Raw genomic sequence first — 17,020 nt, forward strand, 5'->3', positions numbered from 1 at the left:
TTTTTTTTTAATTTTTTTTTCTCGTTGTCTTTCTGGTTCTTATTCGCGTCGACTATTCCATCTCTTTGGATAATACGACGAATAGAACGACGCTGGTATACATGCTCTCTCACGCAACTGGGACGAGCTGTATCTTTAAAACGGTACGAGATGAAATTAAATTTATTAATTATATTTAGACAAATTTAAATGGTTTTGTGTGATGCATCACATGGTATATGGATTCGCTCCGGAAATGGAGACGTTCCAGAGATTTTAAGGTTATCTCTATTTTTATTAAATGCAACTATACCTTTTTATATACTTCAGTTGATGTGTTTTTTTATTCTCTATAAAAAAGTGTTAAGGTACATGTGTCGAAAAATAATTAATTTAGATGATCAGTTTTGTTATCAGCACGCTTATTTGAGCCGTTTATTTTTTAAGTGGTATAAGTCGCGCAAAAAAGTCCTTTTGCCTTTAACCATTTATTTCTTTCGAAATCCTTACATGTATTTGATCAACAGAAATTTTACTGTTAAGCAGAAGTGTAAATACCTGCATTTATTTTGAAAATGACATACGTCACTGTGCAAACAATTTTTTGTAGATAAATCTTGTTTTGCAGTAGATCCAGTACCACATGTGCAACGAATTTGGTGCGAATCTTTCACATACAGAAAATTAACAAAAATGAACCATTTTTTAATACTTTGTGGATTTGCCGTTGAATGCCAAAATAATATGAAATAATCGAGATAACAAATATAAGTGAAATTTCTCTGTAGTTAGCATAAATATTTTTATGTACATTAAAATGCAAAACATTTAATATTTCAAAATAACATAACAGTAACGTATGCTACTTTCAAAATAAACGATTCATTTTGAATGATACGAAATCATGTGATTTAGCTGTAACATTTCGAAATATCAGAAGACTAACCAATGCTTCCAGGCATTTTTAAAGAATAAAAGAACACATCAACTGATGTATACATATAAAAACGTACAGTTTCATTTAAAAAATTGAAAGTGATCCAATCTTTAAAACGTCCCCACTTCTGGACCAGACACAAACGCCATATGATGGATCACACGAAACCATTTAAATTTGTTTAATGAAATTTAATCTTATCTCCTACTGTTTTAACGACACGTCCCAGTTGTCTGGAACACCCTCTATAAGTCGGACGATTCCATAATCGAGGAGATCAACGTGCCTGCATTGTAAGCTAACGATAATTGCGACGTGAAACATTGTATTAGGTAATTCTTTTTGTTAGATAAACTATGATTATTTACGTTTCACAATGGAACACCACGTGCGTTTACGTGCAATTACACTATCAAAAACCGAACCTTCGTGGAAGGCCTTTTTTTTATTTGAAGCGATTATTTTTACAGTACGTTATTAAAATGTGGTCATTTTACGTAATTTTCTTTTTCGTTACAAAATAACAATCTGTAGTAAAAGAAACCGCGAATAAAAATTTTTTTATACAATTTACCCTCGAGTCTGACGTAAGATTCTTGAGTATAACATCATCCGTTTTAATTTATTTGACACGTAGTAGTTTCACTAGTAGAGCGAACGGTGCTTGGTAAATTTTTAGATCAGGCCTTATTTGAACATGCACATTCTGCCTGCCGTTAATAATTTTTCATTCATGAATGTGCAACGAAATGTATCAATCGATGAAAGCGTCATTCCATGCGCAACGACTCGGTACCTAATAATAGTGAAATTTTGTGTTACGCAAGACCAGAACTTTCTAGAATTATAATTGATTTCCCGAACTGTCTAGTAAAGTATCATCGGTTTATCCTGAAATATTTCGTACGTAGGTAGTGCGCGTCACTGTACTTTCCTAAATGCCAAGAATCGACTTTTCCTTATTACCGTAGGCGTATCTTTCAATGTTTTCTAATTTCGCGTCCTCTTTGAACCGCGTGTACGGCGATATTACTGTTTTATAAAACGCTGACTAGTACGAAGTGGCTGTTCTTCGTGATACCGCTGAACAAAAGCGTACTTTTAGACGGAAGATATCGTTAGTCTGATCAGCAACTTTGCAATTTTATGTGAACACAAACGAGGTATACTTATAGTATTTTACTATAATTACTATAGTGTTTTTTTTTTTATTCGTGGTGTATATATTATAAATGTATTAAAATCAACCAATACGACATAAAACTCGTTTGAAAATGATTTATGGAGACATGCTGTAGAACTTTGTGTTGTTTTACGTAGTAATATTTCTCAGATCAAGATCTCCATGGTTCTTAACATTGAAACCGCTGGAAGGTAATTACATCCGTAGGTACTCGAACGAAACACACTTGAAATGTTAATTACTGCATATCCACCGAGGTGGAAGTACACGGCAAGCATAATGATATCAGCAATGAGCCGGGGATCCCAAGATTAGCTGGCTGGAAACCATGAAATTGACCGTACGTAGACGGGAATCATACTTTATTGGACTTTCCTCGTTACCAGGGATCCATTTTTCCTGATTGCTGTGTACATATATTATGTTTGCCTGTTTCTTGTAATTTAACAAAGGAAGTGCAGGAAATTGGTACCGCAATACGTACTTAGAGCTCATGATAAATTCTTAAGTAAAGAATCATCGTGGTATCCGGCGTTGAACTCTCTGGGCTTCACTGATTTCCTGGTATACGTACAAAGGTTTCATACACAGAATTAATTTATTAGTAATTTTAGGTGTGCTAATAACTAATCTCCTGCTTTTTTTCTTGTGAAATTTAATACTTATTTTCGAAGAAATGAAAAGTCGTTTCAGTAATACGTACTTCCTCGATCGTTTCTCGTTCTTCGATGCTCGCCGCCATTTGGAAAGGCGAAAAGGACGGTTAGATATTTCGAATTTAAACTGTGTTACGAGTTTGTGAAAACACAATTGTGGATCAATTATCGGTACAATTAACAATTCGACTTTAATACATAATACAAATGTTAATTAGTTCTAATAGAAAGTTGCTTGTTCTCGTTACCTTGTGATATATATTGTTACTTTGAATTGAAAGGAAAAATATCAATGAAGTACGTAGATGGTTATAATTGGAATGCAAATTTTATGCATCTGTGTCGTATGCAAATATTTCAAGAAACAATGATACAAAAAGGTGATAAAAGAAATTTAATGCAGTCTATACTTTGTTCTTAGTGCAATATGTAGTTTTCTTAAATTATTGAAATACGTTTTTCTTTGATCTTGTTCTTTGTAAAGTGGTTTACGAACGTGAGAATTTGCATAAACATCCGCTATTTAATAATTATAAAAGCGGTATTATGTAGAATAAAGAAACAATCTCTAGTAAATACGTATCGTATCGAAGGCCTAAAAACTATCGATTGATTAATGATATTGAATACATGTGTAATTAGTTTTTTTTAATATTTTTCAAATAAGTAGTATTAGATTCTTGTTTGTAAAATCAAACGTTACCAATATGGCGGCGGATAAATAATCTTTACTGCACACATTTTTGCTTCATTCTTAACATTTTAGTTTTACAATATTGACGTATATATCATTTTGTTTCAGATGTAGAACGCTTTAAATAACACTGATAGATCATTAATCGTTTTTTCTCAGCACGTACAGTTTTTGAAAAAATACATTTTGTTTAAATTGAAAATTGTTAACTTTACATGTGTATTGTGCTTTTACAATAATAGCTATTCTTTCTCGAACGAAATGATGTGATCTGTTACAGACATCTAAATATGTTTAAATAACGATATAAGTGAAAAGGATACTAAAAACGCACCAATTTTTGTGAGTTTGTAATAAACTAAAGAATATAAGCAAAAATTGATGTATTTTTAGCATCCTTTTCACTTTGATCATTATTTAAATATATTTATATGTTTATATAATATAATACCAATTTACATCGTTTTGTTCGGGAGAGGTCAGAGAATTATTTCGTGTCAAAGGCAACTGAATAGCTATTATTATAAAAGCACAATACATCTCCAAGGTTGAAAATTTTCAATTTCATTTAAAAATAGTTGTCTGATTTTCAGAAATTGATATCAGAAACACGTATTAACGGTCATGAGGTAGGAAAAAACTTAAAATTTGTTAAACAGTGTAATTATTAACTGCCTGTAAGATTTCATAGAAGTGCTTTGCCGGAAACAAAATGGAGCTTTGACATGCTAGTCGATAAACATTATTGCTTTTTGTAGACAAAAATACTTTAGTTTCTCGAACACGCTGAATTGTTTGAATAACTTCGAGCCCCGTGTAATAGATTCCGTGGAATTCATGTCTTGTTACGATATGAATGACACGTCTTTGAAAACATTTTTTTTCTTAATTAGTCCTATTACGAAACGCGAAGAAGCTGCACGGTTAATGATGTGTCGTATGTTTGTCGGTTGGATTATGATTTACGACGATGGCGCGTTTGCTCAGGTTTCTCGTTGATCACTTAATCGTAACAAATATTTGACTGATAGAAACGACTGATCGCAAAATTATGTAATAATCTTATCCTTCGACGAATTATCCGCGATGCATATGCACCATTAACAATTAATCTTCTTGTCGGAAGTTCATAAAAAAACGATATTTTTTTTTTATATTAGATATGCGTCACATACCAATGCAGACTAGTATTAGCTGCGCCAATAAATAAACCACCGTCCATTTTTTTTTTTTTAATAAACTGATTACACAGTTTGAATTCGAAACATATTCCCGCCGTTTCCCCTTTGAAAAATACGGAGGATATTGGAGAACAAGAAGGAACATTATTAAAACAACCCAGATTTTTATTTAATATCAATAATAAATTTGACAAGAAATATTCAATTATATTTCTCGATACACCAAACATTACCAACATACTTATTTTAGGAGCACAGATATCAAAGCCTCTAAAAAATAGGTTTTTAATAGCGTTCGGAATAATTTTGAATAATTGAAAATTAATACCAAAATTTGACAAAAAATATTCGATTATATTTCTTGATACACCTGTATTGGCCTTACTAACCTATTTATTTTAGGAGCAGAGATATCAAAGTACCCTATACTCCGTTCCACGAGAGAAGGTACTTGTTTGTCGATTAATTTTCGTAGTTTCTGCGTAGTGGCAGTCGACGCCTGCTGTCATGAATTCATTCGGTCTGTCCCCACTGTACACATCCCCTACCACGTACCCCCAGCAGAGCCCATGAAGATTCCGCCACTTTAAACAAGGTCATGGGGACAAGCTGCGCAGAACAAATATCTTCACTCGTGGAATGGAGTATAGAAATAAAGTTTTAATAGCATTCCCCAGATAGCACATGACACCCAATGACGCCTTGAAAACGGATTAAAGGCGCCTCAAACCGAAAATAGCCGTAAAATGGGCGTCTTCAAGGCGTTATGTGCCACCTGGGTCAGAATACTTTTGAATAATCGAAAATCAATACGAAAATTTAGTAAGAAATATTCAGTTATATTTCTAACCTATTTATTTTAGTAGTACAAATATCAATGCACCCTAGAAATAAATTTTTAATAGCGTTCAGATAATTAGACTGCAGATGTTCATGCATCCACGCGTTAAAATAAGCTTCATTAATAATCACAGAGAGAATTTTTGTGTTATTTTCATCTTAATGGACCCGTTAATAGGAAAAACAAATTTCCATTCAACACCTGCTTGTGTTACTTGATCGACGAAAGAGTGAGTTTACATAAACGTCCGCTGTCTATTAGTAGTATTAATGTATTCATTTTTTAAAGTTATACGTACGAAAAACTTGAAAACCGAAAACTTTGTTATTGCTTCATTTGTTCACTCACTAGAGCGAGTCGTAAGTCAAAATCAAAGACAGACACAAAAAGATTCGACAGGTGGATGGTCGAGGGGTGGGGGTTAAACGCCGCGGCAGCTTGTTTTTCAAGGTGTAATTTAACGTTTTATGTGACCGATTGACGAAAATTACAAGTAAACGTTACCGGCGTGCTGTTGTCACAACTGTTTAGAGATCCGATGCCGTCGTTGAGCACAATATTCGTGACATTTCAACAAAACAGTCTGGAATATTTGCTCCTGGCTCAGCGACGGGCAATAAATGGCGAAGCTGATCGTAAATGATTCATTCAGATTACGATACATCGTTAAGATATTCGCCGTGGAAAATCCGCGGAAATTTAATATTTGCGGTAAACGGTGGCATATAACAAAACGTATCTTAATTACTATAAGTTCTTCAATAGATTTAATATTTGTACTTACTTCTTAGCGCTTGCGATAGCTCGTCTATAAACTTAATCATTATCCTGTTAATTATTGGGGCAGTCCACTTGAAATGGGACACTATTTGGAGTAACATTTCGGATTTTGTCGACACTTGAATATGTTATAATTTTTAGTGATATTATTAACGTATCTCGAAGGATTTTTGAAAATGTTTAAAATTGTTGATTTTATAGCTGCTTGAAATATAGTGTCAACCTTTTTTCAATAAATCATAACTGTTGAACTAACAAAGCGATCAAAATGATCTTTGTGGGTGCTTATAGTGGAGACAAAAATTATAATATTTATTTTAAATAATTTTTATTAGGTACTGTTATGTTTCCACTGTAAGCACCCACAAAGCCCATTTTGATCGGTTTGTTAGTTCAACAGTTATGATTTATTGAAAAAGGGTTGTATTCAAAGAACTGTAGAATCAACAATTAAAACAATTTTCAGAAATCCTTCGGGATACGTTTACATATCACTAAAGACTACAACATATTCTGTCAACAAAATCCGAGATGTTACTTCAAAAAGTGTCCGATTTCGCGTGGAATGCCCCTATTATGAAATGATTCAGTCGCACGTGTTGGAATTTCTTTTACTTCCGGTTCTCTTTCTCTACTGATGCATTTCTATCTGTACATATTCAACTCATTGTAACAAATGCAATTGAGTGGCACACAAGAAAACAGTAACTATTCAATTGTTGTATTTTTATTTTTAAATAATCCATAAAAGTGTGGTCTCCTTAAATTATACGTGAAATTTTTATACAGTTTTCGAGTGATAGATCAGAATCATCCGATTTTCAGTACAAAATTAAACAGCAAAGAGGACGTGATATTTCGGAAATTTAATACAGAAGGTTTAAACTTTAATTAATACAGGTTTTTTAATAAAATACTCTATTTCATTTATTTATAGAATATACATTTCTTCTGAAGGTGTATACTTGATATAGTAATAAGGAAGAAGAGAATCTGCGAAACGTACTTTCTACTATTAATTTCCTCGCTGTTTGATCTCCTTATATTTATTGCGAATTCCATCACACCAAATTGGGGCAATGTATTGCGTGGCATTCATCGATGACGTTCGTTCCATTACGTCAAGACGCAAACCGTTCGTTGCATACGTGCTCTAATACACGATCCACAATTTATGGTGCACTCAATGAGCCATTTAATGAAAATCGATCGAGAAAAATCGATGATATATCGAAACTTCGTTGGTAACAATGACTTATAAGTATCGTAAAGTACAATGCATTAGGATGGAATTATTCTAATCATATATATGTACTATACATGGCTTATAAATTCGTGTTTAAACTCATAAATTGTAACTACAGTTATAAAATCGAATGTACAATTGATGTTTGTGTAAAAAGGTCGAACGATATATTAAATAATTCGGTCGAAGTGTGACGTTTACGTTTAATATGTCTGCAATAAATTTTGTAAAATAATTTATATTATTTTCTTTTTCAGGATGAGCAAAGCGAACGGTAAAGGAATTACAAATGAACATAGAACCGAGTCGTACACGAATCATGGATTCAACGGATCCAGAGATAGTTTGAATCTCAGCAACTCGAATAATTCTCAAATTCTGCGGGACTCGTATAACAGTCACCAAGGAATTCAAGGGTCTTCAGATTTTATACGTAAATATCTACAGTAACCGATCGCTTAATCTTATTTACTACTAACTTAGAATATCCCCATCATACTTTTCACGTCATTTCTAATCAAACTTCTCAGATAGCACATGACGCCTTAAAGACGCCCATTTTACGTCTATTTTACGTCTAAGGCGTCTTTAAGCCGTCTTCAAAGCGTCATTGACAGTCATCTGCTATCCGGATTATTATATTCATGAAGAAACGTTTAACTTTGCACTATTAAGAGTATTTTATTTTCACAATAATTTTCAAGCAATCCATAATAAGAATCTCTAAACACAAGTTGATCTTCAATTCATGCATATACATATATTGTGAATAAGACCAGCTGCAACCGTTCTCCATTTTGCTACTCCGGTACTGGTCGTAAAAAAAACTGTTAATAACGTTTGGGAAAAAAACAGACGAAGTAAAATTCACAAACCGCGCATTGCTAACTCTAACTTCATATCTTCCGGTTCGGATTTGCTTTTATTACACGAATCACGTTTTTGCGTCACGAGATTGAACTTTGGATACACGGATTGTTTTTCTCGCCAAGCTTAACATCCGGTGTTAAGTGATTCTTGAACCGAACAGTTCATTGTATTTAAACGCACCTCGGTAATTGGCCGTTTCGAAGTTTTCTTTACGGTCGATGGAAAAGATCGAAGGGATTTATTTGACTGTACGAAACGTGTCGCGGATATTGTCAGGATAAATTTGTTTTTCACCAGTTGTGGAGGAACCGGGGGATGACGTGATTGAGAACAAGGACAGCCTCTTAAATTCGGCGTTGCAGTGCACCAGGCGACGCCTGAGGTCAGTTTGCACGAAGAAAACCGTTTATAAGAGGCTACCGATTTTAAACTGGTTGCCGAGATACAATGTACAGGACACGCTCGGTGATCTTGTTGCTGGTGTCACTGTCGGCCTCACTGTTATTCCACAGTCATTAGCTTACGCTAATGTGGCTGGTTTGCCGCCTCAGGTATATTAATTTAACCGGAAAAATTATTTTCTACTAGTGCACAGTGGTCTGGAAACGCGTTTTTACTGGCCAAAAGTCATTGTTTGAAGTTCAATATTTTGACAAATTTGTTTCTGCTATAAAGTAAAGAATACTTTAAACCTTCGAAATCCAAAATATTTATTCATTTGAGATAATTGTGTAATCCTTTTTCCGAATCCTTTAACCAATTATTCCAATTACTAATTGTAGGACAGTAAATAAAAGATTTGAATTATAGTTTTATGCATGTCAGTAACTATATTTCGATTATTTAATTGTATTTTAAGAGTTCTTTTAATCCATGTACAAGCAGTGCAAAGTTTATAGCAATTTCGAATTTGAGGAAGGTTTGAAAAAAGTGATTAAGAGTGATAAGCATCAGACTTGTTTTATATGAAAGTTTAAAGAATTGCTAAGAGGAGTACATAAATTTTAGGTGCAACCTCTTACAACCTTTTATAATATGTGCGACTTTTAAAAAATAGAAGCCCACGGTATTTTGGAGTCTGAATAGTCTCCAGGCACGTACTTAGGCCGCTTAACTTTTGAATAGCGGCTTGGACTGATATGTTTAGAAATTTTTTTTGTAATATTTGGATAATTTGGAATTAACGTAGCAACTATAATTATATATAATGAAATAATTGTAATTATAAAATAAGTAGTTTCCAGACCATATGTGCATAGTATTGAATCTGCCATATTGAATTGGGAATTATTGGTGTCAAATTCGTTATCACCCAGATAGCATATGACGTCTTAAAGACGCCCATTTTACGGTAATTTTAGGTCTAAGGCGCCTTTAAGCCGTCTCCAAGGCGTCATGTGCTATCTGGGCAGTGACCGAAAAAACCCTTGATTATCAACGTTTAGAATTAGAAAGTTTCGATGACATTTCGACTTTTGGCCAATAAAAACGTGTTTTCAGACCACTGTGCATTATACTAATATACGATTCATTGAAAGAAAAAAAAAAGAACACTGAATAAATAGTATCTGCACTGTGAACATTTACGCAAAATTCAAATTTTTATCAACTGATTTATATAGAAACAGAATATACTTACTGCATAGATATTGTTTTATTTGATTGTTTACTAAAAAATCCGTTCTGCGCGTTTATATGTAGTGTAAATACGCATGAAAGTCAGAAGTTTGTAATAATTATTCTAGCAAAATAGACGCGGAGAACAATTTTAATATATGGAATTTATTTTTCAGTATGGATTATATGGTAGCTTTTTAGGCTGTTTTATTTATATTATATTTGGATCCTGCAAGGACACACCATTAGGACCTACTGCCATTATTTCCTTACTCACTTCTCAAACTCTTTCGCATCTTGATGCACCAATACAGCATGCAGTATTACTTTGTTTCTTAGCTGGAGTGATAGAACTAGCAATGGGTATATTTGGTCTTGGTGAGCAGATACAATTATCTGTTTTATAAAGTTAGTTCAGACTGAATGATGCTTATCTTGTTTATTGCAGGATTTTTAATTGACTTTGTGTCTGGCCCAGTCAGTTCAGGCTTTACATCAGCAGTAGCTTTAATAATTATTACATCACAAATAAAAGACATCCTTGGTGTACCCGCCAAAGGAGCACAGTTTCTGGAAATGTGGAAAAGTCTTGTCGGAGAGGTACACCAAACTTCTGCTTGGGATGCTGCACTCGGTGCTACTTGTATAGCTCTTCTTTTACTTCTTAGGGTGATTATATGATGAATAATTTAACACTTGTTAATTCTTCATGATATTTATTAATTTACTATGCTACAGTAGCATAGCAAATTAAGTTCTGCCTATTTGTTCTATTGCAGCTTCTAGCATCGTACAAAATTGGCCCTGTAGACGAAGAATTGCAAACCTCAAAATATCGTACTATAAATAAAATCATTTGGTTAATTGGTACATCACGGAATGCGTTTCTGGTGGTATTTTGTGGTCTTTTGGGCTATAGTTTTAAAGGAGAATCTCCCTTCAAATTGGTTGGTAAGAGGAAGTAAAGTAGGATTAATACTTTTAAGTATTCATGGCGGAGAAGAGAAATGATTCTCTTAATGTTTCAGATATTTAAGTCGTACAAATACTCAATTTTATACAAATATTCATTCAGTTGTAAACACATTTAATTTTCTTACAGGACACATACCAGGGGGTATGCCTATGGTACAATTACCACCATTTGGTTATACCAAAAGTGATAATACAACAGTAACTTTTGTCGAGATGGTTTCAAATTTGGGAAGTGGTATTCTGGTTTTACCACTCATTTCCTTAATGGAAGACATTGCTATTTGCAAAGCATTTTGTAAGTTTATCTCTTGTGTTTTTTTTGTATCAACATGTTTTAATGAATTTAAATATTGTACTCAAGCCTATTGAATTCGTGGATATAATCTTAAATTATTTAGAAAGTTATAACATTATATTAGAGATTTAAGTAAATTGTAACATTATTTCTTTCAGCAAATGGAAAATCAGTTGATGCAACACAAGAACTAATCGCACTTGGAATGTCAAATATTGGCAATTCTTTTGTTCAAGCTTTTCCTGGTTCAGGATCTCTTAGCAGAAGTGCAGTAAACAATGCTTCTGGAGTTAGAACCCCCATGGGTGGTATTTATACAGGTGATTTGAGTGTACATAGTTATAACTTCCCTTTCTTCTTATTCTCTAGAAGAGACATTTTAACATATTCATTAAATTTTAGGTGCTCTAGTGATATTAGCCCTTTTGTTTCTCACACCATACTTTAGCTACATACCAAAAGCTACATTAGCAGCCATTATTATAGCTGCAGTAATATTTATGGTAGAAGTTAAAGTAGTAAAACCAATGTGGAGAACGAAAAGTAAACATTTCATCTAAAATACTAATCTAAAGTAAACATTTGAAAAAAAACTGGTACTTTTCCTTTACACTACTGTTTCTTTTTATAGAGTCAGATTTAATCCCAGGGTTGGGAACGTTTATCGCATGTTTAATATTACAACTAGAAATTGGAATTCTTTGTGGTATTGGAATAAATATTTTATTTATTCTTTACCATGCAGCTCGTCCAAAAATATCCGTAGAAAAACTTACCGTATGTACCACATCCAATATTTCCATGCGATTAACCAGTCAGTTGTGTTTGACGACTATATCCGTCATGGAGAAATGGCAGTAGTTTGTGTCATGACGACTATATCCATCATGCGTTATCGCTGGATTCTCGCGACACACATAGGTGCGCGCTCTGAAAAGAGGTCGCCACAACTGACTGGTTAAAAAATATCAGAAGTTGTTTTAATAGGAAATTATGTGTCATCTTTATATGTTACAGACGCGACATGGTATTGAATATCTCATGTTAACACCCGACCGATGCTTAATTTTTCCATCGGTAGATTATGTAAGAAATTTGGTAACAAAGTACAGTCAACGGGCTGGAGACGTTGCTACTCCAGTTGTAATCGACTGCTCCCACATTTATGGAGCAGATTTCACGGCAGCAACGGTAATCGAAACGTTGACAAGAGACTTCGCGTTAAAAGGACAACCACTATTTTTCTACAATTTGAAACCTTCTGTATACGCAGTATTCGAGGGTGTTGCGTCAACTGACTTTGTTGTATATTATACCCAGGAAGCGCTGGACGATCTTCTGAAAAATAGAGGGTACTTAAAACAAATTAAATAGAATATATTATTTATACATGTTGGTTTACTTGTTACGAACTGAATGAATTACCACAGTATTATGTATTAGTGGTATACCTTCATTGTACTGAAAGTTGTTAAACAACGTCTTTTTTACTTACCTTTGGTTCTAGAGGTACATAAAAGACAGGTACTTCTAGATTTGCAATTTACATGTTCATTGAGTCTCAGCAAATTAGCTCAAACTTCATCGTATTTTATAATTAAAAAAAAACATTACATTTAATGTAATGAGTATTCATATATGTATTATAGCATATCATATTATCAATAAATTTCGTTATACGCTGTCATTAATTATAAAAAACTGTTTATCGTAAGTTATTGTTATTTGTTGGCTATCATTATTACCAACATTGTCATAATAGAACTAATAAAATATGTTATTTGTTAAGATTTCAACAAATGTAATCCTTAATACTTTTTTATTAATTTTACATAATCCTTTGTATACTGTGATTTGTATAAAATAAATAAACTATTTTAAGTATTAAAGTATTTTAAATATCAAAGAAGGATTTATCCTGTTCTCAGTAGTAGCAATAATTAGAAAACAATTGCAATGGATAACAGTATTTTAATGAGAAGTTATTTTTATTCTTTCTTCGAGTCTCAAAAGTATTATTTTGGAGACAGAATTAGGAAAAAAATTTTAAAACACTTAAACATACTGTAAATAGTTTATTATTAAAACAAATAAGTATAAGATCTTATTCATTTTCTTGAGAACGTAATCTTGCACTGGCATTAGTCACTCTAATGGAAAGTTGTTGGGCACGCTCAACAATGGTTTTACGTTTTTTACTGCTTACACCGTGAGCAATTTCAGCACAGAATTTCCTATTCTGCATCATTAAAACTTCCAATTCCTGTGAACCCCCAAGAAATCTCATTGTAATTAAGCAAAATAATTAAATAATATTATTGCAAATGATTTGATTTGTTTATATTAGTTTCATATGTCAGCAAATTATAGATATTAAAATATTTTAAGGGAACACAAATATCTTTTTTTCTAAAATTCTATGATTAATTTTCAATATCATTCAATATCATTAATTTTCAGTATCATTTTGCAATAGATATTATCTATTTAATGAAAAGGCCAAAAAACCAACACTATTATTTAAATACTGTTGGTACAAGTTTAGTCGGATGCTACAAACTGATTAAGATGTATAAATGTATTATTTTTACCTTAACATTGTGTACCAAGACTTTTCTGAAACCAGTTGGTAACATATGACGTGTTTTCTTGTTACTTCCGTAACCAATATTGGGCATCAAATATTGTCCCTTAAAACGCCTACGAACTCTGTTATCAATACCTTTTGGTTTACGCCAGTTTCTCTAAAAAAATTTACATCTTTAATTTCATCTAATACAATTTAATGCTACTAATGAGTTAAACAAAGAGTAAGAAGATGAAAATATTGACATTGATGATAATATCATATATTACACAAAATAGCATACCTTTAGTTTACTATATCGGTCACTTTGATGGCGAATGAACTTTTTAGTTCTCTTCTTAACAATTGTAGGTCTGTACACTGGTCGAATAGCCATTTTGACTTTTTGTATATATTACAAAACTGGAACTAAAATCATATAACACAATATAAATTAGTCTATCATTCACTTAAGAAACAAATTGTATGACAACACTGCACATCCGCATAGCATATTCTTTCGTTCGAAATGTCCGGAATATTGTACTCTTTTAATAAAAATATAATGCATTTGATTCTTCTTTATTTGTTTAGTATAGGATTTTATGTTTATATTTGGCACCGTGCATGCGATTTTTGTTAAGATTATGGATTTTCTATAACTCCACGTACCGTCCCACGTTACGCTCCAAGCGAAAAGGTTAGGTGAACCTAGAAGTAACAATCGTAACAATTTGCTAAGCACAGAGGTCGCCATCTACTTGGATTTGTTGCGATCCTCGCTCATGTCACGTAGCGGTGTATGTCATAAGCTCCAGAATTGCGAAGTTTGAATAAAAGACATTCATTCCATCGACAACATTGTAATGGAAAGGACGTATAAAATTACCTTTATTAATTTAATTCATTTTCCTTTATAATTAGTTTAAAATCGTTTATTGTAATAGTTCAAATATAGTTCTAGAGTTTTAATTTAAATCCTTATTGCAGTTTATCGGTATCGTTAAAATTTCCTTTTACTTTACAATTATCTATAAAGTTAACGCGTTTCACTCTTCAATTACATTTCCACTCAGGATTCCCTGAGGGCCCACGCAACAGATTGATTCGTGTATTTACACTTCTTACAATTAGTTAAACAAGATTTGGATCCCTTTGAACTCAGAGTTTTATTTCGTTACAGTATATTTTAACTAATGCATATCAATTTCTTAAATTTTCAATTTACATACAGTATTAACCAATTAACTTCCTATAATAGTACTATTCAGTTTTCAGGATTGGTTAGATGAAACGAGTGGATCAGAGTTAGAGATGGCGTGCAAAATCACTAACGGTGATTTATCACAGTGATCGCCGAATCACGATCACGATCGTGATTTAACTTCATTCACGACCGTGATTGCGATTTTTTTATCTTGAGTGAATTTGCTCACTGCAATCGTAAGTCATTAATCTTTAAACAGAAAAACGTATTCAATATGATTTTACAATGACTTACATTACTGTGTTTGTAAAAATCAGTAGAAAAAACAAGAAATTCTAAAAGAATGATTTGCTAGGTAACATGTAGATTATAATTTATAATCATTAATTTATTCATTATTCTTCATTGTTTCTAATTATTCTTTCACTTTATACGATATAACTCGAATTTTTGTTTTGATGTCGTTAATATAAAATATAAAATATACAGATTATGTGTCGCGTGTAAAGAACTGTTAGGTTTCTCCACCAATCAGAAACGATCACGAGAAATCACGAATCACTGTGAAAAATCACCGTGATTGGGAACGAACGTGATCGAATCACGAGTGATTCACAAGTAGCAGTTCACGCCATCTCTACCAGGAACCCCGTGTGGCGAGAACGCGGGGTCATGGAGCCCCCGGTGGAGGCGCCTGGAACCCCGTGTGGCGTGAACGCGGGGTCATGGAACCCCCGGTGGAGGCGCCAGAGATTCCGTGGCGAGAACGCGGGGTCATGGAACCCCCGGAGCATGTGCAAGAGTTTTGAAACGTGATCCTCTACCGTTGTTGCTCGTACAACTCTCGAGCTCGGTCTAATGTTGCTCGTGCAACTTGTCGAAATCTACCTGACACTTGTACGTGCTTCCGTGAGCAAATTATATAATAACCCCAGCAACCATGGCAGTTTCTGCAGATACTACTACAGCCCAGGTTTAAAAGACGTAGGCAGTAGTTAGTTTCTGTAGTAACCTGTTGAACCAGACAACTATAATTAGTATAGGATTGTGCAATATTTATGCAGTTATATTTAAGACAATTCGATGAAATGAAGCTTATATTACCTGACGTATGTTTATTGGAATATACATATATAGATATAAATTATAATAATATAGAAGTTTGAAATACAATACGATGCGCTACGGTACAATACGTCTATTCGATTCAATTGCTCCCTTGCGACTACAACATCATGCTATCCGCGTTCGGCACAGTGCGCTAATACGGAGGCCAACGAAATATCGCTGTAACACTTAAAAAAGTTTTACAGTTCCATTTATATCATTGTCCTGTGAAAATGTTCATACTTCCAGCAACATTCATATTCCAATCAAAGAATTTACAGAATAAGGAAAAGGAATCTAAAGTAATTTTCAGTAGTTCCATACATCTTTATCTCGAATAAGTTTCTAAAACATTCAGAGTACTAGACATTTTTACACTTTGAATCTCATATCGATTTATGAAATAATCCTAGTTCGATGTAATATAGAACGTGGTTTTATGAGATAGATTAGAAGTTCGCAGCCATTAGCTCGATATTGTCTTCAGTTTATAGTACTTTACCGATGACAATACCGATTGCCCAGGCCTCACCACGAGGAGGTTGCTGCGAGTGGAGGCCCAAGGCAAGTAGATGGAATCACAAGTTCTACATCTACCCACCTTTCACAATAAACCTTATAAATAACTTAAATCTTAACTATATAATACTATCGATACTAAAATCCCTCGGCGGATGACTTCTTTCTTGAGCCTAAACCTATAAAAAACTAAGTTCCCTCGTCGGTTGTCTTCGTTCTTCAGCTTAGAACTAATATTATCTTAATATTCTAATTAATACGAATTAATGCTATTAATACGAAATAACAAATTTAACGCTACGTAGTCGCTAATACTCAAACGAAAGAGATAGACGGAATGGAAAAAGTTCCATCGATCATTTCGTTT

The 17,020-nt window shown here is 33.3% G+C and overlaps 2 protein-coding genes across 2 annotated transcripts in view; one reads left to right on the forward strand and one right to left on the reverse strand.

Moving 5' to 3' along the window:
• LOC107191922 (sodium-independent sulfate anion transporter) overlaps window positions 1–12,628 on the forward strand; it is a 22,340-nt gene extending 9,712 nt beyond the window's left edge. The window contains exons 2-11 of the mRNA XM_015581070.1: window positions 7,755–7,930; window positions 8,665–8,918; window positions 10,161–10,362; window positions 10,433–10,653; window positions 10,764–10,935; window positions 11,087–11,254; window positions 11,413–11,574; window positions 11,657–11,797; window positions 11,886–12,031; window positions 12,272–12,628. Coding sequence (XP_015436556.1) covers window positions 7,756–7,930; window positions 8,665–8,918; window positions 10,161–10,362; window positions 10,433–10,653; window positions 10,764–10,935; window positions 11,087–11,254; window positions 11,413–11,574; window positions 11,657–11,797; window positions 11,886–12,031; window positions 12,272–12,628 — 1,998 coding nt within the window. The 5' untranslated portion in view covers window position 7,755. The remainder of the gene's footprint in view (window positions 1–7,754; window positions 7,931–8,664; window positions 8,919–10,160; window positions 10,363–10,432; window positions 10,654–10,763; window positions 10,936–11,086; window positions 11,255–11,412; window positions 11,575–11,656; window positions 11,798–11,885; window positions 12,032–12,271) is intronic.
• A 688-nt stretch (window positions 12,629–13,316) lies between these two features.
• Window positions 13,317–14,561, reverse strand: LOC107191907 (60S ribosomal protein L32). Its single transcript, XM_015581051.1, has 4 exons — window positions 14,493–14,561; window positions 14,125–14,249; window positions 13,846–13,998; window positions 13,317–13,517 (listed from the first exon to the last, which is right to left on the reverse strand). Exons 2-4 carry the CDS (start codon window positions 14,215–14,217, stop codon window positions 13,359–13,361), a joined length of 405 nt encoding a protein of 134 aa, XP_015436537.1. The 5' UTR covers window positions 14,218–14,249; window positions 14,493–14,561; the 3' UTR covers window positions 13,317–13,358.
• Window positions 14,562–17,020: the final 2,459 nt, after the last annotated feature.

This window comes from Dufourea novaeangliae, unplaced genomic scaffold (genome assembly GCF_001272555.1).
Source record: "Dufourea novaeangliae isolate 0120121106 unplaced genomic scaffold, ASM127255v1 scaffold248, whole genome shotgun sequence".
Taxonomy (NCBI): Eukaryota; Metazoa; Arthropoda; class Insecta; order Hymenoptera; family Halictidae; genus Dufourea; species Dufourea novaeangliae.

Excerpts from the sequence above, each read along its gene's own strand:
- LOC107191907 (XM_015581051.1), bottom strand. The coding sequence starts at position 14,217 with ATGGCTATTCGACCAGTGTACAGACCTACAATTGTTAAGAAGAGAACT. Across the intron at positions 13,999-14,124 it reads ACCGATATAGTAAACTAAAG|AGAAACTGGCGTAAACCAAA; the intron begins GTATGCTATTTT and ends AAATTTTTTTAG. Across the intron at positions 13,518-13,845 it reads TCTTGGTACACAATGTTAAG|GAATTGGAAGTTTTAATGAT; the intron begins GTAAAAATAATA and ends GGGGGTTCACAG.